At 41.3% G+C, this 23,260-nt stretch overlaps 1 protein-coding gene across 11 annotated transcripts in view; it reads right to left on the bottom strand.

Annotated features, from left to right (window-relative positions):
• The window catches only part of PSD3 (pleckstrin and Sec7 domain containing 3), a 560,140-nt gene that overhangs the window by 391,913 nt on the left and 144,967 nt on the right, over positions 1-23,260 (bottom strand). The window contains exon 1 of one of the 11 annotated variants that reach the window (XM_082444216.1): positions 3,438-15,247. The exons of the other annotated variants lie outside the window; for them this stretch is intronic. Coding sequence (XP_082300342.1) covers positions 3,438-3,471 — 34 coding nt within the window. The 5' untranslated portion in view covers positions 3,472-15,247. Of the gene's footprint in view, positions 1-3,437; positions 15,248-23,260 lie in introns of those variants that run through there. 11 annotated transcript variants of the gene reach the window in all.

The following is a 23,260-nucleotide window of genomic DNA, read 5'->3' as shown; positions in this document are numbered from 1 at the left end:
TACTGCGATTATAAAAAGGCTACATAACTAAGATGATCCCCTTAAATGTGTCTACCAGTGACTGTGAGGAAATGAAACTGTCTCAACCACACAACTGTCTCATTTCCAAATGTCTAGCATTTCACATCAGGCTTTAATTAACAATATCTTTGACTGACATCCTAAAACTCACCATTTTAAAAAGTAAAGCTTGAAAATAAATTTGTTACATATTCTCTAGTCTCTCATGTACACTATCTCTAAAAAATATACATACGGAAACAGCACCTGAGTCTACGACTGGGTTGGCAGTGCCATCCTGAAGTCTTTGACTGTCTGGTTTTGTTTTGTTTCTGAAATGTAATCTAATAAAGCTGCTATTACCCTTGAAAGACAGATAATATCAATAATATTCAGACGAGAGAACCATTAAAAAATTTACCAACCAATATTCTGTTTATATCTCTTCTGTAAAAGATAGTTTGTTTTTCTAGAAATATCACTGACAGATTGTACCAACCAAAAAAGCTACATTTATAAATTGTACTTTTTCATTAAAATTTAAGATCTTATAAACAAAAGTATACAACAGCCAACTGCAACCAATGTTTTTTAATGAAGAAAGTATGAAATTTAAATTATAAAGTATTTTGAGTGTTAACATAAAGTTTGTATTGACTGTATCTTCTTATTTTCTGTGTTGATGCTCTGGCATTTGGGGCCTTGATCTTGGAGAGGCAGCCCCTCCCAGGGCTAGCTATTTCCTAAAGAGAGCAAAGGACTCCCCTGGGAGTACACTTCTGATGCACAAAACAACCAATCCAGAGCCACACCCCATGCATCTCCTTCCTCAACCTCTCCCACCTAAGCCAATATTCCCCGGCTCTAAATCACCCAAGGGCCTGGCATGGGACAACTAGGAACTACCCCTATAGACTTTAACCCTTGAAATTATTCAAACTATTCAATCCTAAGCTTACGCAGGTTTCTACCCTGCCTTACCCATTCCTTCCAGCAAAAAACCCATTAAAGGCTGGGCTGTGCTCTTCCCCACCCCCCTCCATCCCCATGTGGCCCTGCAGGTGTTTCTAGAGCTCTGTGAGTACAAACTTCTTTCTTCATGACAATTATTCCCACGTCTGTGTGACTTACCATATCTGATTAAAACAAATCCTAAATACAAATCTTGTAAGAAAGTTTTAAGAGAAATGAATAATTAATTATTCTTGAATAACAAAATTTCAAATCAGTAATGTATTTCTATACTTTACTGTCACTAGCACTGACAAGCTGTAGGTAATAAATTGCTATCTGATATAATGTGTTACTTCTCAAAAATTTCCAACAAAGTAATACAAACAGGCAAGCAAACTACTGTTATCCAATTTAGTACGAGATTTTAGAATTAAAAATATTTTACAAATAAAGACTATATAATGCCAATTTTATCACAACATATGACATTTTATTATTTGCCTTTATTAATTACTAAATCCATGAGGAGACAACAAGATTATCACAAGAACTGGTAACAATAGTTCCTTATTTGAAATTTCTTTTATTGAGCAAATTTCAACAAAGAAGAAGCCAGTTTTCCTATCTCAAGTTATTTATTTTTTAATTCTGGTTCTTAGATGTTAAAAAACATACTCAGTGCCAATTTCAGGCTTATAAAAATTTAGTTTTTACATATTAGTCTACTGTCTCTATTATAAGGTACATCTGAATGTTTAAGATTAACATTGAAAACAGAATCCAGGAAGACATAACATGAAAATAAATCCAAGTGAGCGGAGAGGACAGGTGTGCACACCAAGACTAGAAATAATGACAGTTATGCCAGAGCTTTATACTCTGAACATCGTTTTAAAAAAAAACAAAAATTCACTTGTAACTTATAATATATACATAGCCCTCCTAGTAAGCTTGTAGGGAAACATACCTTATAAAAAGTGTGTATGTCTGAAACCTCCTGTTCAGTAAAGATATAATTAAAAATCACCTACAAACTCTCCAACTCCCCCAGGACTGCTTGGCAGGACGACCACAGTCGGGGGACCTGAGAGTCTGCATTGGTGAGGAGAGGGTGAGCCCTCTCAGAGGGCAGGACCACTGCACCTTCTCTGCGCTACAAACTGTGTGGGGAGGGCGGCGTGGAGACCTGGAGGAGGAGAGGCTGGACAAGATGCTACTTACCTACCAGGCCTCCCTGTCACCCTCCAAGTCACTCCCCTCTGTGTTCCTGCTCCCCCACCAGCTGTGCTGACAAGGAAAGAGCAGGAAACAGACCTGCGGCAGGTCTTGTTGTCAGTCCCTGTTTACCCAGTGCTTACTACACAGCAGACACCCAATTAACTGTTTCATTTAACCCTTAAAATCTCCTAAGAAGTAAAGACCAGGTATACCTAAATATAAGGCAATGGACAAAAAGTCGTTGGCTACACTTTAAGGATGTAGATTAAATAATCAAATAGCTTCTCATAATATTTTATGTTAATTGTGTACATATATAAAAACAAATACTACATAAAACTATAAAAATACTTGCTCTTATTGACTTAATTTCAGGGAATTATCTGAGTCAAGCTTTTCACATGCAATTGTCGTTAGAATCTTTGCTACCACTACAGTCTCATTTTCAGTTATATTACATCTTGGGTTCTGCTTTAAGTTGAGATACAGCAATTTTTAAATCTGTGTGATGCTGTAGCTGGAAATTCTATCCTAATGCACAGAATCCATGCAGGGCTACACTCACTGTCTGACCTTTAAAAGTCACCTTTAAAAGCCAGTTTACAGTGACATCCAACACCTACAACTCCAGGATCATTTCTTCAGGTATAATTACTAAATGTGTGTTAAATTTGTTTTCTCCTCTTTTTTTAAACCTGTTTTAGTGATCTCTGTAAGCATCCCAACTAGAATTATCTGTAGTTATTTCAAGCTAATACGTATTCTCCAAAAGTTCTTTGTTATTCAAAAACAACCAAAGCATCCCTAATTCAGAAATGGTAAAAACTTGAATATAAAGCCACTCTTCCTTTTCTGATAATTTGGGGGTGTAGAGGATTTTTTTAAATTTTTTAAAATTTTACTGAAGTATATAGTTGATTTACAATGCTGTGTTTAATTTCTGCTGTACAGCAAATTAACTCAGTTATATGTGTATGTATTCTTTTTCACATTCTTTTCCTTTATGGTTTAACACAGGCCACTGAATATAGTTCCCTGTGCTATACAGTAGGACCTTGTTGTTTATCCATCCTATTAGCAGTTTGCATCTGCTAATCCCAAACTCCCAGTCCTTCCCTCCCCCACTCCCCTCCCCCTTGGCAACCACAAGTCTGTTCTCTACACCTGTCTGTTTTTGTTTCATAGATATGTTCATTTGTGTCGTTTTTTAGATTTCACATATAAGTAATATCATATGGTATTTGTTTTTCTCTTTCTGACTTAACTTCGTTTAGTATGATAATCTCTAGGTCCATCCATGCTGCTGCAAATGGCATTATTTCATTCCTTCTTATGGCTGAGTAATATTCCATTCCACATCTTCTTTATCCATTCACCTGTCGATGGACATTTAGGTTGTTTCCATGTCTTAGCTATTGTAAATAGTGCTGCTATGAACATAGGAGTGCATGTATCTTTACAAATTATAGTTTTGTCTGGGTATATGCCCAGGAGTGGGATTGCTGGATCTACAGTAGCTCTGCTTTTAGTTTTCTGAGGAACCTCCATACTATTCTCCACAGTGGCTGCACCAATTCACATTCCCACCAACAGTGTAAGAGGGTTCTCGGGGTATAGAGAATATTAACTCTTTTTTTTACAGATAAGAGCATAGAGAGAGTTTAAGCCACCTGGCCAACATACAATTAGAAGATAAGAAGGGCAAGAAACATCCCTCAGATCAAATTAAAAAAAAAAAAATAGAAGGAAAGGAATTTAGTTGGCAGCCCAAATGTGAGTGTAAGAAGAGCAGAAGGAGGGGCTTCCCTGGTGGCGCAGTGGTTGAGAATCCGCCTGCCAATGCAGGGGACACGGGTTCAAGCCCTGGTCTGGGAAGATCCCACATGCCGCGGAGCAACTGGGCCCGTGAGCCACAACTGCTGAGCCTGCGTGTCTGGAGCCTGTGCTCCACAACAAGAGAGGCCACGATAGTGAGAGGCCCACGCATTGCGATGAAGAGTGGCCCCCGCTCGCCGCAACTAGAGAAAGCCCTCGCACAGAAACAAAGACCCAACACAGCCAAAAATAAATAATAAATAAATAATAAATAAATTTAAAAAAAAAAAAAAAAAAGAAGAGCAGAAGGAAACAAAGCTTCTACTTCACACTGGGCTGTACTTCATTCCTGTCTTTTATTCTACCACAGTTTGGGAATTTAAACATTTTTCCCTTGTTGTGCATATTAACTTATTTACAATAATACTTATGTTATTTTTATTATATAAACCATGTAAACATCATTTATAATGAACATACAACATGCCATTTAGTAATATAATTCAGTTACTGTTGACTACTCTGGTTATTCCCAATATTATCTTAGGTAGATTCTTATATTGACAACTGGCTAATTAATATTATTCAGAATGTAATCAATCTATAAGCCCCACTGACCCAAAGGAAACCTCCACGAAGTAAATGATTTGTATCTGTTTTGTTCACTGCTGTACCCCCATATCATTGAGATACCCAGGAAGCACAAATGTCAAACTGCAAAGTCAGGTTAAGATGGCATAAAACTCAGGTTGCATGTAACAGGCAAGGAGAATTTCTATGGTCAGTCGGGGAACTGCCATCCTCATGTATGGGGCCTGGGATGGAATCAGAACCCAAGGGTGCAAGGATAGCACTGGAGGAGAAAGAATGCTCCAGAGTCTTGGGCTAAAGGGGAGATCATACGCAAAGGTAAAACTTGAAAGCAAATTCTAGGAGGAACTGAACCTTCCCCAAAGTAGAAAAGTCAATAATTATCCAAACGACATTTAAGTGGGCAACTGAAGTAGCCAGAGGGCCCTAGGATCTGTACTCATCAAGCCGATTTCTGGCTAGCCTTTAGTTAAATTAGGATTATAATTCTCTCTCCTATAAACTCCTTTATTTATTTGCTGTTTCTTTTTATTTTCTTTCTTTCAGTAAGAGATTCTGTTCATAAATTCTCACCTTGTATCAATCTATGCTACAGTAAAATGTAATGTTCCACCCCTTGGCAGGGAAGCAGGACCACATGGACTCTAGATCCAGCCCTAAGAGCAGAGCGCAGGCCCGTCAGTCAAGGGATGGAAGGGTAGGAATTTCTTCTACAATCCCTCTCGTCCACTGGCTCGTGTGGCAATATGCTACCCTAGTCGTTGTTCTATCACTTCTGCCATTCTGCTGTTTCCCCGGCTTCTTGCATTTCTTCTGCCCTTAAATTATAGGTTGTCCCAAAAATTGATTAGTTCTCACCTCACTGCTATTCCCACTCTGTATTCTTCACCTTCTAAAATGCAAGAGCTTGGAAGAAACATCTATCACCCAACAGACAAACTGGTGTTGTGGCAAATGTATTCTAAATGAGTTAATACACATAAAATACTTAAAACAGTGCCCAGCACTTAGGGAACAGTCAGTAAGATCTAGCTGATGTCACTACTACTACTACTGGGAATCGGCCTTTGTTCCATTACTTACCATGTGATTGGGACAAGTAATTTTGCCTTCCTGAGCCTCAGCTTTCACCTATTACTTTAAAAAATCTCACTAAAAGTCAACTTTTCCAGCCTTTTGTACTCACTAAAATAAAAATTTACAATTAATTTTCAACATAATTTGAACAATTAATTATTGTAGGCAAACAAGATGTTTACCTCACAGGGTTGTTGTAAGATTAAACTGAGAACATTGCCTGAAAAGTTAACTGAAAACTACAAAATTGTATTTGAAAGGAAGGCTCTACCCTGATCATTCCAGGTGCCCAGATGTGACATCTGCCCTGAGCTTCAGTCAACCTCACACTTCCATTGACTGGAAGTGCTCATCAGATGGAGACTACAATACAGGAAAAGGGAAAGATGTCAAGAATTTAGTTAAATCAGAAGAAAATGTAATTGGCCAGACCAGACCTCTGAGGCAAGGGTCTAGAGTTGGACTGGGATGACAGAACAAGGAGAAAAAACAAAGTAACTCTAGACCAGTTTGTATCCTTTAATTAGAAGCCTGAAGAAAGCCAAACAAAAAATAAATCTTACCAAGTTAAAGGTGTCAAGGCTACATTCCGATCTGTGCTGGCAAAAGAACCACCCAACTTATGATAATGACAACATAGTAAGAAAAAAATACAAAGTAAACCACAGCCAGAAGCAGCTCACATACAGTCTAATTAGCTCACCTCTGGTGGAGGTCTCAGGAGTCTAGAAGGGATGTGTGTCTCAGGCTAAGAGTGGAAGGGAAGATTCTGAGTTTTGTCTGAAGAACTAACTTGAGCCAACATGCTCAAGAGAGCCTCTGGGAACTGCCCCGTGCTTCTCCCACAGACAGTGATCAAGTCGCTGGCATTTACAAGCCATGTGCTACACATCCACATTATTTCACCATGCAACCCACCGCCGTCACTCTTGGAAGGCACTACCAGGAAGAAGAAAAACTGGACTAAGGAAACAGATTCTCTCTTTCCTGGGACCCTGTAGGGGGTGGTTCTCAGCAATTAAGGGCAGCCTATTCTCTGAACTGTGCCTACCATTCCCGGAAAGTTGGGTCTGGCCAGAGAAGCAGAAAAAAGCAAAGAGTCAATAACTTCTAACTACCTGACAGATGTACCGTGTTACACACTCAACATGCCAAAACCACAGTGATGAACTTCCCTATAAAACTAGCTCCTATTTCAGATGCACCACTAACCCCTCGGGTCACTTCAGTGCCATACTTTAGATCCTCATATATTCCCTCGTATCTCCCCATATCGTCTCCAAGACTATTATTATTTTCTTAGAGTCTCATGCATCTATCCCTCCATTTACATTCTTCTTATTACTATCTCTTCCTACAGTGGATACCATCTCTTCTCTAGCGTGCTTCAGGAATTAACTACTGGTCCTAAACAGCCTACCCACCTCAACACGAATTCATACCCTCCAATGCACTCTAGGCAACTTCACTAGATTAATCTTCCTAACACACTTTTCCGGTGGCATTGTTGTTACTACTGTCTACTATATGCCTTTTCTTCCCCCAAACAAAACAAAACAGAAATTTTAAATGGATCCCCAATGCAACTAAATTAAAGCTTAATTCTTTAACTCAGGAGTCAACAGACTTTTTCTGTAAAGGACCAAACAGTAAATATTTTAAGCTTCATGGGCCATAAAGTCGTGATGCAAACACTCAACTCTGCCACTGAAGCAAAAACCGTCAGAGACGATGATAAATTAACCCATGGCTGTGTCCCAATAAAACACCATCTACAAAGACAAGAGACGAGAACAAGGGCCAGTTTGCCAACTCCTGCTTAACCCTGTCACTCAAGACCCTTAGCAATCTGGCCACTAACTACTCTCACCTTATTCCCATACTGCCATCTTGATGGCTCTCTATATTAGGTTTTTCTTTTCAAATATAACACTTACCAATTAAATTGAGAATGCTATAAGAAAAGTACTAGTTTTACAAATTAAAATACTGAGAGCAGAGTGGTTAAGCAGCTTGCAGCCAGGACTAGAACCAGGGAAAGAGCCACTACCCACGGCTGCCTCTCCACTGGTCAACTCAGTGTCCCCTTAAGGGGCAAAATCGCCTGTGGACCTTGCTTCAACCAGTTATTCCCTCCTCCCCGGACTCTGTCTTACCCATCTTTCACGTCCCCGCTCAAATCCCCCTTCTCACTGAAGGCCTGTATGCTTGACCCAACTCACAGTGACCGTTCCCTCCTTTCTACTCTTAAAACATGTATTGCCTGTACTTTTCTTTGGGTCCTTATATATTCATGATTTCATACTGGCTTCCCAACCTACTTCTTATGTTACATTTTCTATAGACTAGACAAGTACCATAGTGTTCAGAAGTTAAAAGATATTCATTAATTCTTTACTAGGATGATGATGTTAACTTACAAGGTAATCCATGGATATATGAACCTAAAATAATTTTCATCACACCCCATATTTATAAAGATTATATCAAGTGGTCTCTGTACAGTAAATACGTCAATTTAACGGGGAAAGGAACTAAAAGCGTAAATTGATCCCTTTGACCTTTCTGGTATGGGGTACATCTTACAAAAACAATTATGACAATATATCAATAGATTCACTAATTCAAGTACTTAAAAGAGCTTACTTTATGGTAAACACCTCATTAATGTAGTTGATTTAGGGTAATAGTTGAATCTGTAGGACTAGGAAAATATAATCCTCAGAGAAGTGGTTCTTAACTTTTTTGGCATCATGGACCTCTTTGAGAAAGCTATGGATCCTCTCCCAATAAAAACATCCAGATAGGGGCTTCCCTGATGGCACAGTGGTTTAGAATCTGCCTGCCAATGCAGGGGACATGGGTTCGATCACTGGCCCGGGAACATCCCACATGCCATGGAGCAACTAAGCCCGTGTGCCACAACTACTGAAGCTCGCATGCCTAGAGCCTGTGCTCTACATCAAGAGAAGCCACAGGAATAAGAAGCCTGCGCACCGCAATGAAGAGTAGCCCCCGCTCGCCACAACTAGAGAAAGCCCGCGTGCAGCAGCAAGGACCCAACACAGCCAAAAAAAAAAAAAAAATCCAGATAAATATTTATACAAACTTTGCATTAAATGTCTGGGGGCTCAGAGACGCTCTGAAGTTAAGAAACCCTCTCAGAGGGTCTCATGTTAAGCACTCACAGCCCTCACCTCACCTAAGAAATTTTCCTTCTAATTCAAGTTATTCAAATAAATTTCAATGCACCAAAAGGATCTGGCAGCAATTTTTTTATTTTTACATTTTTATAGAGCAAACTCACACCCAAGTTAGAAGATGTCAAAGATCATAAACAGCGGAAATGGGGAAATTTATGGTTAAGAGCAGATGGGTGGGAGGGGAGAGGGGAAATATCAGCAATGACAGAGATTTCAATTTCACTTCACTGCCTGCAAGGAAAACTTGGTGGCCTGGACACACGTCCACGCTGGAGGAGCATCAGCCCGGGCTCCTAGGGCAGCACACGTCACCACGAGACCTCGCACAGCAGAAGTGGCAATTTCACATCCTAAAACACTCACGCTAAGAAAATCAGCATGAGCAACTAATTATAAAATGTCCTTTAAAACTCAAATTCAGGGGACTTCCCCGGTGGCGCAGTGGTTAAGAATCTGCCTGCCAATGCAGGGGACACGGGTTTGATCCCTGGTCCGGGAAGATCCCACATGCCGTGGAACAACTAAGCCCGTGTGCCACAGGTACTGAGCCTGCACTCTAGGGCCCACGAGCCACAACTACTGAGCCCACGCACCACAGCTGCTGAGGCCCACACGCCTAGAGCCTGTGCTCAGCAACAAGAGAAGCCACTGCAACGAGAAGCCCGGGCACCGCAACAAAGAATAGCCCCCGCTCGCCGCAACTCAAGAAAGCCCACGCACAGCAACGAAGACCCAACACAGCCATAAATAAATAAATTTTTTAAAATAAATAAAACTCAAATTAGGAAATAAAAATGAGTTCCTAAAATAAATACCAGTGGAGTAACACACACACACTGTGAATGCAACAGTACATAAGTGACAAACACAATAATATTAATGATACATACATAGTTGCTGAATTCTAATTCCCTTTCATTTAATCTTTTTATTTAAAACAAATTTGTTAAATGTATTGCTAAATTGGATTTAATTTTTATGTCTTTTGTGCTCAGTACATGACAATGAAAGCAAGATGTTACAAAAATCTAAATTTTAAGATTGAAAATAAAATGGTTAAAATCAAACTATCTATAGAAATAACCCACTCTGATAGGTAAATTTATGAATATGGAATTTCAAAAACAGCCAAATTCCAATCAAGGTAACCAGGTATAGTCTCAGTCACATTTAGTGAAAGAAAAACCTGTAAATAAATTTGAGCCTTTCAGAATGACTGGTTCAATAACAGAGGCAGACTCTAAGGTACAGTGGGGACCCCCCAAAGAAAGGGGTCATCAATCAAACTGATAGGGATTAAATAAAGCTTCTCAGGACATACACTTCCAATGGCAACTTGCTGAACTGATTTAAGGCCTTCCACGATCACATCTCAATCCATTTCTCTACCTAAGCCAGTTTTCTGCCGTCCTCCACAACACCACTCTCATCTCCTCCTAGAACAGAACAGCCTCCCTGTTCTTCCCATATATTCAAATACTACCTACCCTGCCAGGCACAGAACAAACGAGCATCCCTCCTAGAAGCCTCTGAGTGTGCCTTCATACCCTGCTGTGCTCTCCCTCTACTGTACCTAATATGATGACCACACACCCCTGACCTCCCAGGCTGCTTCTGGTCTCAACAGTCTGTCTCCTGGTAAGAACATATGTCTATCTCCATGCAGGATCATTAGCATGGAATTAGTCATCTGTTCATGAGACTTACACCAATTACCCGGCACTCAATCACACATCATCTTCTATTTAATGGCTCCTAGTATGAATGTTATCTTGCCTATACGTTCATTAGTGTCTCATAAGCAGTGATTAGCAGAATCAGGTACATAGCAAATACTCAGTAACTATCTATAGAAATTAATTAAATGTATTAAACAAGAAAAACTTATTTCCTGCCCCTCTTCTTCTCCCCCACTATACCTAGATATAAGAACCAAACCTATACAAATCTCAGTTCCCAAAAAATTCTGGGGAACCTCCCACCACAAAAAAAAAAAAAAAAAAAGAATCTCTAATCATTTTTCCTTTAACCAGAAAATTAAAACACGTTCTTAATCTTCTTTCTTTCATTCTATTCATTTTGACCAGGACTAACTCAGAGTTCCCCATGCAGTTGTTCCAAGGACAGCTAAGGGGCCCAATTTAAGATATTTAACAATCTGTCATTGGAAGGGTGAGCTCTCTAAATTGCTTTTCCTGGTACAGCTGGATAGTGCACTAAGTGGTCCCTACTCATTTGCTAGACCCCCTTTTAACCAACAGAAACATTTTTAAAACTAGTTTGCAATGTTCCTGCTGTACTGAAATAAAAGTTAAGATTTGACCCTGTCCTCAGTGACACCACTGTTTTTATCAGTGAAGTAAGGCTGGCTGCATACTTCAATATATGAACAGCCTAAGTACAACAAGGAACAGAAATTTTCAGGGAAGGCAGAGACAACGTAGCTATGTATGAAAGAGTGCTGGGTCTTGCTCACTGTTATTTTGCATCTTGCCAAGAAATCCTCTCTAATTCTACGATGTTGAATGCAAATAGAAATTTTAATTTATGTTTCAGTGTTTTATGTATTTTTTACTTCTGTCATCTTCCTCGCATTATAATTTCCCTCTGCTCGGATGTGGGAAGTGGGTTGTTGAAAGTTTCACTGCAAAGTAAAGGGGCAGCTGGGTGTTCTGATTACAGTGGGTAAAGAATTTAAATGCTTCAGTATTCTGAGACTCGGAGGACTGCCCATCTAGAGCCTGCTTTCCTCCTAATTTAATGGCCCTGTCGTCAGCACCCTAATGCTGTCAAGTGAAAGGAGCAGGTACTAAATAAGCCGGTGCCTCAGGCCACACCTGCTTTCCCTGCCAAAGGAAAAATAACAAGGAGCTGCTGTGCTGATCAACACCCCTCAAGAAAGAATGAGCTGGATAAGACCTGGGAAATCAGATTGACCAACAGTTTAATTTTTTTTTTTAAGCAGAGAAATTGTGCCTTCAAATGATGTCTGACATAGAAGCCCAATATGTAAAACAGATAAAAGAGGGGGAGCCTTTAGTTGACTGAAGTGGGGCATGCATTCATACCACCATCTCCTCATTCCCCAACCCTCAGGGAGACACAAAGACCTTGGTTTAAGATTTTTTTAAAAAGTGGAGCTAGGAAAGTCAAACAATTACTCAATATCATACTACCGATTAATGACCAAGTCAGAATTACAGCCCACTTTCATCTGAAGTTAGTAGGCTGGCAATTGGGGTACAGTGGCATCTCACCCTAATTCTTTGCGATGCTGTAGGATGTGGTGGGAAGACTTGGGCTCTGAAGTCACACTCGAGTGGACATGCCAGTTCCACGACTTACTTGCTATGTAACCTGAGGTTAAATTATTTAAACCTTACTGGTGACCTAGCATCAGAGGACTCTTCTGAGGTCTAAAGAATAGCTAACATAAAAATTTCCGAGCAGAGTATCTGTTATGTAATAAGTGTGTGTGTATACACATATAAAATAAACAGAGAACTCAGGATTGAACCAAAAAATTAATAAAAATATCCCACTCACTTTGTCAGCCATAATTTAACACAGGACAAACAAATGCAACAACTAAAAAACTATCAGTTAAGAAACAGCCAATTTAGGACCTTCCACATTAGTCTTTCAATTATTACAACAGTAGTGACTTCTTCAGAAGTTTCTGCAAAATTTACGTATGAGAAAAAAGAACACTCCAGACTAGCTTTCATATATTATTTTAATGCATCTTATATTCAAGCATTGTAATTATCAGAGGCATACCAAAATGTCCATCTGAGAGTACAGAACATATGTCTGTTAACATTTCTAAAATAAATACCAGTGACAAATAACTGGTATGGTTAACATTAACCATACCAGTTAACTGGTTAACTGGTGTGGTTAACATTTCTATTTCAACAACATGAATGTTTTTGCCATGAAAATTCCAAATCTTTAATTTCGTAACATCATAATGAGATTAAAGTATCACAGATTTAAGGCATACTTGTACACCACTGGAATTTTTATAAACCTTCAGATTAGATTAAGCAGAAAGAACAAAAGTATATTAATTGACCTCCAAAACAAATGTAAAAGAAATGTGTAGCAGGAAAAGGAAACAGCACTTGACAATTTGAGAACCGCTACTAAAAAAGTGTTGCACACTCCGTCCACCAGAGGGAAGTGTTGTCTAACTATCAGCAGAACCTAAACAGAATTTTGTACAAAAAAAATTCGATTTGGCCAACCCAATAATTTCTTTCCAAGCTTTCAGGAAAAAAACATATATATACTTACTGAAGGAAAACGCAGAAATCTGTCATTAGGTATCTGTAAATCAGGTTAAAATGATATCATAAAAAGCAGTACACCTTTCAAAATCACTTGTGCCTGTGAACTTGTCATACCTTTAGACATAGGACTGTCCTAAAAGGAACAAAAAAATCATCATGTTGGGACTTCCCTGGTGGCGCAGTAGTTCGGAATCCGCCTGCCAATTCAGGGGACACGGGTTCGAGCCCTGGTCCGGGAAGATCCCACTTGCCACGGAGCAACTAAGCCTGTGCGCCACGACTACTGAGCCTGCGCTCTAGAGCCCGCGAGCCACAACTACTGAACCCGCATGCCATAACTACTGAAGCCCACGCGCCTAGAGCCCGTGCTCCGCAACAAGAGAAGCCACCGCAATGAGAAGCCCGCGCACCGCAAAGAAGAGTAGCCCCCGCTCGCCGCAACTAGAAAAAGCCCATGCGCAGCAACAAAGACCCAACACAGCCAAAAATAAATTAAAAAAAAAAAAAAGAAATCATCATGTCCAGCTCCACCTGACCAAGGCCGCTGCAGTCCTAAGCAGTCCCCCATCCTCACTCACAGCCTGATGCTAAAACTCAAAGAAGGGGATGAACAGTGGCAGCTGGGACCCTAATTTCATCACATTTTTAAAACCATTTCATGTTTCTCAAGGCACACTAGCCCTTGTATTAAATATCTACCCCTCTCTGCCCATAAAAAACATTCTCACTTAGCAATAAATATATACAGAATTTTGGGCTTCCCTGGTGGTGCAGTGGTTGAGAATCTGCCTGCCAATGCAGGTGACACGGGTTCGAGCCCTGGTCTGGGAAGATCCCACATGCCACGGAGCAACTAGGCCCGTGCACCACAACTACTGAGCCTGTGCTCTAGAGCCCGTGAGCCACAACTACTGAGCCTGCGCGTCTGGAGCCTGTGCTCTGCAACGGGAGAGGCCCGCGCACCGCGATGAAGAGTGGCCCCCACTTGCCGCAACTGGAGAAAGCCCTCACACAGAAACAAAGACCCAACACAGCCATAAATAAATAAATAAATAAATAAAATTAAAAAAAAATATATATATATATACAGAATTTTAGCTTGAGAGGCCTAGTTACTGTCCTATCACAGTGACAAAAACCCAAAGTGGGCTGCCAAGGGGGAAGAGGGGGCACAGGATATGCAGACTCCACTCCTAGAGACCAGCTCAGCAGCCATCTACCCTGAGTGATTTTGACAGTCAATATCATTCTGGATCATGCTGTTGATCTAAACAACTTTACACATATACACACACCCATATCTGATACATAAAGACAGAGATACCTAAACACGCAAACATCTATTTCTCTATTTTACTGCATTCAATCACCTCTTAATTGCTAGACACTTCAGCCTTTATTTACTGGGCCCAATTATTCCCTTCTTATTACAATCTTTTCCCTCTTATTTCCCAATATCTTTCTGTTCTGCTTTTCCTTCTATCTCCCTGGCTGATCCTGCTGAATTCCTTTTAAACACCCTTTAAATATTTATCTTCTTCAAGGTGCCACTTGCAGTCTTCCCGTGGTGCACATGTTCCCTGGGCAATGCATCCACTTCCAAAGTCTCTTCTCCCTGGAGGAGCCCCACACACCCCCTGCCCACTGGACATCCCCACATGAATGTGCCAGTGTCCCAAACCCAGCATACTGGGCTGTCACCATTCTCCTTACCACCCCCAAACCTGCTCCTCCTTCCAACCTGTACCTTGTTGAAAGGCACCACCAGCCAACTAGCTGCCCAAAGCAGAACCACCCTCAGTGCCTCCCTCTTTCCTCCTTTCCACACCCAATCAGGTGCCGAGAGCAGCACCTCCCTCTCTGCACTCTGCCTTCTTCCCTGTTGCCGCTGCCTCAGCCCCATCATCATGATGAGCCCCTTGCATCCCTGTACTACTCTCTGTGGCAATCACACAGGTGGTCTGAGCCCACTGCCCACCTCCCCTTCCTTACAAACAGAACTCCCAATTTTTAGCTGGGCACATGGCTAAAGATTACATTTTCTGCATTTTCCATGGCACCACACTATAAGCAATGAGCTGTAACTGAAAATGTTCTGTGGTAAGGATATTCTCCAAAATATCCTTAAAGTACAGATGGCACATGCCCCTTTGCCCTTCTGATTGCCCTCTTCCTCCTCTGTGCTCTGGGGAATTGGCTGGAACTCAACCAACCACATTAGAAGATGAGAAATGTTTAAAGGATGGCAGACCAAATAGCCCACAGGAGTGTGGCTCATTTGACACTGTAGAACCACCGTCCGAGCTCTCTATCATCTGTCTGGATTCCTTTCACGGAAGAGAAGAGTAAACTTGTATTTTCTTTAAGCCACAGGGGTGTGTGTGCACGCGCATGTGAGCGTGTGTGCGCTGCGTGTGCGTGTGTTGCGTGTGTGTGTGCCCATGTGCATGTGTGCGCTGTGTGTGTGTGCGTGCGTGTGTGCATGTGTGTGCGCACGCGCACCTTCCTAACAAGGCACACTGCTTCCAATCTCACCTCTCCATAACTGCAATGCAATCTCCACACCGCTTTCAGACTGATTCCCTAAATCCCAAATATAAAGAATCAATCCATTATTTTAAAAAATCCAATGAAACACATACTCCTTAGCAGGGCACATAACACTGTGCACAGCCTGTCCCTTGCCTGTCCCGAGCCTTCTCCCTCACACCCACCCTCTACCCCCATTGACACCATCTGCTCTGAACAATCCATGGTTTTCACAGCACCACAGCTTTACATATACTTCTTCCACTGTCTGAAACATCTGTCTTGCCAGCACCCATTCCACCTGAACCTCAAAAACTCTGCTCAGATAATCACCTCTCCTGGGAAGCTGTCCCAGCCTCCCAAAGCTCCCTGTTTTTATTTCTACTGTAGCAGGAATCACATAATGTTAGAACCATCACATTACTTGTCTGTTTCCCCAACCAGCCTTCGCAGTCACACTGTACACTGTTATCTCCACACCTCCAACCTAGCAACTACAGGTATTCGCTGTATACTGAAAAAGTAAATACCCTCAGGAGTACCTTCACTCATCTTGAAGCAAGTTGTGGCATCTGCTACCTGACATAAATGAAAACCCAGGCCTCTAGATTGTTTGCCCAGGCCTGTTGCTAGTACATCAGCATTTCCCTAACTGTGTTCCAATAACATCCATTTAGGGAATGTTAATAACATTAATAACATGTGGGTTTCCAGCTTCCCTCCACAACTTTCAGTTCCACCAACCCACCCAAGTCCCTCCCCCTCAGAAGGCCTATCACCTCAGCGCCCTACCCCTGCCCCCATTCCCACCTCTCATCCTTTCCACCCCAGCGCCAGCTCTCACCTGGGGAGGACTCTTACTCTCCTGTACTTCTAATAATCCTCTAAAATTTGGCTAAAGATCATCCTTAAACTCACCAGTCTCTACAATCTTCTCCATTCTCCTTTCTAAGAATAGAGGTTTTAGCTCTCAAAATATGTTAGCATCTGCCCCTTTCTTCCCGACATCTGAAGAGTACCTAGAGTGGGTCTGTTCTTCACCTGTCAATGTGCTCAGCTCCCTCAGAGCTCCCTCATGAGAAAGGAGCACCGGGGAGTTCTCCCTGGGCTTCTCAGCAGTGTTTGCTCCACTGTTTCCAACAAGGCGACCGCTCTCATGATGCAGCAGGGGTCTCACTTCCCCACTTTCTCTCAGAAATCTCTGACCATCACCTCACACGTCCTCAGAAAGGAGCCTAGCCTCTCCTGTGCTGTGTCCATCAGACAGCGCATGGCTACTGCACCTACCCCTACAAGCAGACTGCTGGTCTGAATCACCTGGGGAGCTCATCACAGTCGATTTCTGGGTCACACACCAAAATCAGAATTACTGGGGTGAGGTTCAAGAAGCCAAATTGTTTTTTCAGCTTTACTGAGGTATAACTGACAAATAAAACTCTAAGAATTTAAAGTGTATGAGGTGATGATTTGATATACATATACATTGTGAAAAGAAAAATCTGAATTTTTAATAAGCATCCCAAGCTTCCAAAGTGTCAATACATCTCTGCTGGCAGGGCAGGGGGGGAGCTGCCAGGATCCCCAGATGGTCACCTGCAGCCTGAAGCAGCTGCTTTCATTCACCCTAGTGTGCGATATGAAGAATATCATTTTCTAAGTATGCCATGAACTGGAAAAGGTTTGTAGAGTTCCTAGAATTTCCTAGAAAACCATTAAATTAGTACTTCCAGGGGAGGTTCACAATGATCATTTTCAAAACGTCCACAGGTCAATGTGATGTGCACTGTTGGTTAAGAGCCATTGCTTTAAAATAGCAATTCTCAACTTTTTATGAGCAAAAATACCTTTTCACAACAAATATTTGGCAATGCCTCCTTTATTATCCTGAAGTGAAATTCAAAGCTAAATATAAAAATCAAAACAATCAATATCAAAAAAAAAAAAAAAAGCAATATCATGACTTACTAAAGGTGTACCTTCAGTGGTTTACTAAACGTAACACAAAGGAGAAACAGAATTAAAATGCTCCTCATGATGTACGTGCTCAGGTTGTACTTACATGCAGCCTCACCCTGAAAGCTAGGCTCAAGCACAGACTGCAGGTGTGTTGAACTGACAACTCAACAGCACAGTCATTACCTTGTGGTAATGACTTTTGAAATGGTGAACAATTTTTCGTAAATTTCCAAACAAAAAGAAGGAGAATCTTCCCTTGATTCACATGGTAGTTATAGTTCTAGAAAATTCACTGATATTTAAAATGACATGAAAAACCTTTTGGTTACATATCCTATGTCCAGATCGTTAGAAACATGTTCTTCCCCTACGAGAATGTCCAACAGGACACTCGAAGTCATGAGCACTGGGGACAATTCTTCCTTGTGCAGTACTATCCCATGCCCTACAGGATGCCTTGCATCCCTGGCACTTACCCATTAAAGGCCAGTAGCCAGGCCTCACCCCCAGTCACTGTAACAATTAAAATCATCTCCACAAATTTCCAAAACCACTGCTTTAAAACAAGCATTCAACCTGCCCAAGCAATAAGAGCAGAGGCACTTGTATCAGGCTGCAATATCATATCCCCTTGTCTGCTGTATCTTCATTATAATGACTCCAGAATCTCTGCCTGATTCTACCTATACAATAACGTTTCCCAAAGCAAATATTTACGTGACTACTAGCATAACAGAAATTGCCGGTGAAATTCCACATGAGTGGACAAACATCACAGATATAGGAACCTCATAAATTCCTGAAAAACTAATAATGCACACTATTTTTTTAACAATCAAATCATGTTTTCGTACTGACATCACAATTTTAATTTCAGAGATGTCCTCTTAACTTATCTGATTGATCTTCAGTTGGGAGTGGTTCCTAAGCATTTCAGTTTCGAATGTCAGTAAAATACATCAACTATAGTTCAAATGTATTAAAGGATCCCACAATGAATCTTGTTAGTATTAAAATAGTTTACAAATAGCTCAGGTAATTACCTTTTTAAATACAGAAGTTCTTAAGCCTGTATGTGCATCATAATCATCCCCTGGGGAGCTGCCTAAAAACTGAGAGATGCTTGGGTCCCTTGCCCACAGATTCTGATTGCATAGGCCTGGAGAAGGTGGGCCCAAGAATCTTTTTTATTTTAAAAGGTCTACAGGTGGTTCTCATGCTGGCAGGGGCAGATCCAGTTTTGTGGCTCCTGAAACTTACAAAATTTGGGATGCTCTCTTTAAGCGAAAGAAGAAAAAATTGCTAGGCCTCAGAAGGCCTTGGAAAGGTCCCAGGCATACTTCATGATATATCCACCTTTGGATGCTAGTCAGGGTTGCAAAGCAGGACATAATGAGAATCATTACTGGAAAACATGTCAAAATAACAAGCCATACACTAGTACGACTTTAAAGCAGAGACCTTAAGCCCAAATGCCTACAAGCTTCAGGAGGTAACACAAACGGAAAGCAGGCAAAGTAGGAGCCTGCAGCACTTGAGTTCTATCTAGGGCCAGCTGCAACACGCACACGGTGGTGCACCCCAGATTTCCCCACAGAAGCTTGAAGTCTGGATTTTTACATGAAATCCCCCAATGTTTTTTTCAGGTTAGCTCAATTTTTCATTAAAACATTGGCCAGGTCAAATAAAACATGCATGCAAGATGCCAGTATATGACCTCTCCTTTACAAAATAAAAGGGAAAAGATATCTCCTACCTAAAAATAAAAGGAAACTTAAGACTGGATAGTTGATTTAGGAATGGTGAAAGGAGGCTCTGCTAAAAGCAGACTTTCTAAAGTAGTTCTGGGAGCTCCCTGGTGGCCTAGTGGTGAGGATTCTGGTCTTTTCACTGATGTGGCCAGGGTTCAATCCCTGGTCAGGGAAATAAGACCCTGCAAGCCACGCGGCGCCGCCAATGAAAGGAAAGGGGAAAAATAAAAAAAATTTAAAAAACAGGAAAAAAAAAGTAGTTCTTACACCTGAAAATGAAAAATTCTTCTCAGGGACCCATCTTGAGGACCCAAATTTACTCTAAAACACCCTCACGGCACTCAAAGAGTTCTGTACGTCAAGGAAAGACTAGCTCTCCAATAAAAAACACATGAAGAAGAAAATCTTAAACAAAGCCTTGATAGCTGATATGTACATTAAAAAGTTTGACCTCAATTACATTTGGTGCCACAAGTTTCTGGAGATAAAAGCTCTCTATTCTAATTGAGATGCACTGTTGCAGTGCTGTTCCAAAGTTGATCTCAAAAAAGTCAAATCCTGCTCCTCAGCTTTCAACAGCTGCTTTAAAAAAAAAAAAAAAGAACAGGAATTTTAGAAGTAAAAAGCATTTTTTTTAAATGGAGGGGAAATAATAATAAAAAAAAAAAAGAACATATATTTCCAGAGCTAAGGTATGACCCAAAGGGCTCACCAAGTGCACAGAAAGAACAATTAACGATGTGTCCCTCCTGATAGTTCAGAGGGCTGAGGTGAGGAGACCTCAAAAGTGTCTAGAGAGAGCAGGTCCCGCACAAGGAAGCAAGCCTCAGAGTCACATCAGGATCAGTGGATGCCAGGGAAAGCGGGTCGCCTTCAGAATTCTGAAGGGAACTGAGCTGGATCTAGACTCAGTTGCAGGGGAGTGAGCAATGAAGCATAAAAACAAAATGGTCGTTTCCAGACATACAAAGCTTTAGGAATGTTACCAACCCCAGAACCTCTCAGGAAGTATTACTAAAGGATAGATATACTCTAGAAAAAAAAAATTTTCCAAGAATGAGGCATGTAATCCAAGATACAGTACATCTAATCAAGAATGCAGTTAAAATTTCTGTCAAAGTCAAAGGGGAACAGCTGTACAGAGGCCTAGAAACTTACGGCACAACTGAGAACAGGTTGTCAGAAGGCTCTAAGAAAGCCTTCAAGATGAAAACAAACTGCCTGTTACAAATAATACAGTTAACCTCACTCCCTCTCCTCTCTGCTCTCCTTGACTGTATCACCCCTTGAGCAGCAGAGGTCATGGACATAGGACTCGCTTCTCTTTCACTTCAGCTCCAACTACACCACCTGGATTCTGCACTCTGTAAATGCTGATGCCAGGTTTTGAATTTTCAGAATCAATCTGTAGTAAAAGCACAAAAGATTTTGCTATCCTGTAGTTACAGAACAGTATATAAATGCCTCCAGCCTTGTAAAAGTAAAGGTGAGACGCAAGGAGGCCAAGTCAGGGGAAGGAGAGCTAGGCGGGCTGCAGGGGTGCTGCATTCTCATCTTACACAAGAGTGTCCTGAGATTTAACAACCATAATGTAACCAAATAAAAAACTAAAAGTAAGAATACAACCTGTGGACCTGGTGGGGGGGGGGGGCGGTGAAAGTGAGCCAAATTTCTCATTTTTATTATAGAATACTTTTCTTGAATAAGTAAGAAATACAGGTGCAAGCATATTATCTATAAGGCAACTACCATTAAAGCTTAAAAAAAAAAGCTAAAGTAGAAGGAAAAAGAGTAGAAGAAAACAGCAACAGTCAAAAGTCACCGTCACTAGGGGAAGAAAGCGAGGAGGGGGACCCGCACATGGGCCGTGCATACTTTAGTAACGGTTATATTTCTCAGATTATACACTCATATTATTTTGATAATAAAAACTTAAAATTCATATTTAAAATAAAAAATAAATGCCTACATCTGGGGGAATAAAACCTAACCAGTGCATTTTCCCCTATTAAATGCGGTGCGGTGCTTTGTCTCAGACAGTAATATGAGGAAGAGGAGGTGACACCTGTACCATAGAGGAGACTTGGAATTGGAACAATCTTTGTTAAGCAATTTGTCAAACCAGGATTTTAGTTTTGTTCAACACTCCACCCTGAGACCTAGAACAATGCCTGGCAAAGAGTAACCGCCTGTATGTTTACAGAATAACGAAGAAACGTGCCTTTGGGGGATGGAACAGACAAACAAAAAAATCGGAAGTAAGCTTTGCCAAGATGAGAACATATTGCTTGGAATTACGAATGCTCCTTTTTTTCCTTCTTTTCACTTTTCTGCAGATAACATTTGAAAAGCAGGAAAAAAAAAAAAAAAAGCAGGGATCAGAAAAAAGTTCATCAGCCCCCACCAAAAGTAAAATTAACCCAACCATTGTGCTTTTCTAAATTTCCCTATTTATATTTTTCATTTTCTTTAAGTTATTTTTTTGTCCAGATATGCATGTTCTCTACTTCATACTTTCCTCTTTTATCATAATGGTTCCCTCTTTTATCTTTTAAACAAACCTATTATAGTTTCAGAATATTCTACTGTCTCTGGCTCTGTGGGTCTTGGTTTCCCTGCTTGCTGTGTATGCTGACCTTCCCTCCCATGGAAGCTCCTTCCTTTTTGCAGTTTATACCACTTTATTGTGACCTTGTCCATTTTAGGGTCACTGATTTATTCATTAATATGAGAGTTTTCTATGTCCTGGGCTGTGAAAGGGCCCCTCTGGGCGGTTTTGCATGTACTTCAGCAGTAACTTGTGGCGTTTCACCAACCCAGCACGTTTGTGTCAGTTTCCAGGTGTCACGAGACGATACACTTGGACATCTACCCCATCTGGGTTGCAGGCTGGGGCTTTAATTCCACACGAGTGACTCTGCCCATCAGAGCTCTGGAAAACCAGTTCATCAACCGCCAACCCCTCACCTCTTCCCCGGCCTCCACCTGACTTGAAAGCATCTAAACTACATGCCCTTGGACAATTTCTTCAATACTGCTGAAGCGTATTTCCTTACCTACTTATCTCAAAGTTTAAAAATCAGTAGAGAAGGTAGGAGTGAGATTCTGTAAACTTCCGAGAGCTAATACGAGAAGTCAGTTCCCCTTCTCAGGATACCACGGGCCCTTCGCTCCCTCACACGCTTCCACAAGTCACGTGTCCTCCCCACAAGCCAAGGAACAGTCTCACTCTTCTTCAAAGACTTTCTCAAGCATTTCTTCCCTCTGGATTTTCCCCCCAAAGACATACCAACCTCAGCCATCTGATACTGCCTTAGGGACACTTCAAAGAATGTACTTCCCCAAAATGAAGCCTCCTCCTGTTAGAGTAGACGCCATCTGACTAGCTGAGAGAAGCCAGCAGCCTCAGTGCAACAGCCAGGAGAGAAAACGAGGGGCAAGGGGTAAGTCTGGGAGGTGTTGCTTCACAGGTGGCCCCAGGTGGGCTCCTGTGGCACCTCTTTTTTATCTCTTTGTAGTTCAATGCAGCTCCACAAATATTCCAACGGCTGATAAGAATGGAAGAGGGGAACCTCTGGTAACTCGCCTCCCCGCTCCTCATTAAGTCACAGCACAATTGATGCCACACTAGCTCAAAGCTTCTCAGCAATTACCAACTACGGACTTGCCCTTGAAGAGCTCCTGAAAGCTGCAACAGCTCCCAGAAAGCAGCAGGGAATAGAGAGAAGCAAGGTCACCTCTTTCACTATACTGATGAACAGATCACAGAATCTAGATCTTAATTCCCAGTCAAGGGACTCTTTCCTCTGTTCTCATGTTCTCCCATACCCCATCCAACACCCCCAAACTCTGTCACAGATTCAAAACCCCT

The sequence above is a fragment of the Balaenoptera physalus genome (genome assembly GCF_965194825.1).
Source record: "Balaenoptera physalus genome assembly, chromosome: 21".
Classification (NCBI taxonomy): domain Eukaryota; kingdom Metazoa; phylum Chordata; class Mammalia; order Artiodactyla; family Balaenopteridae; genus Balaenoptera; species Balaenoptera physalus.
Note: the sequence above shows the minus strand (reverse complement) of the source record. Positions and strands in the feature narration are given on the sequence as shown.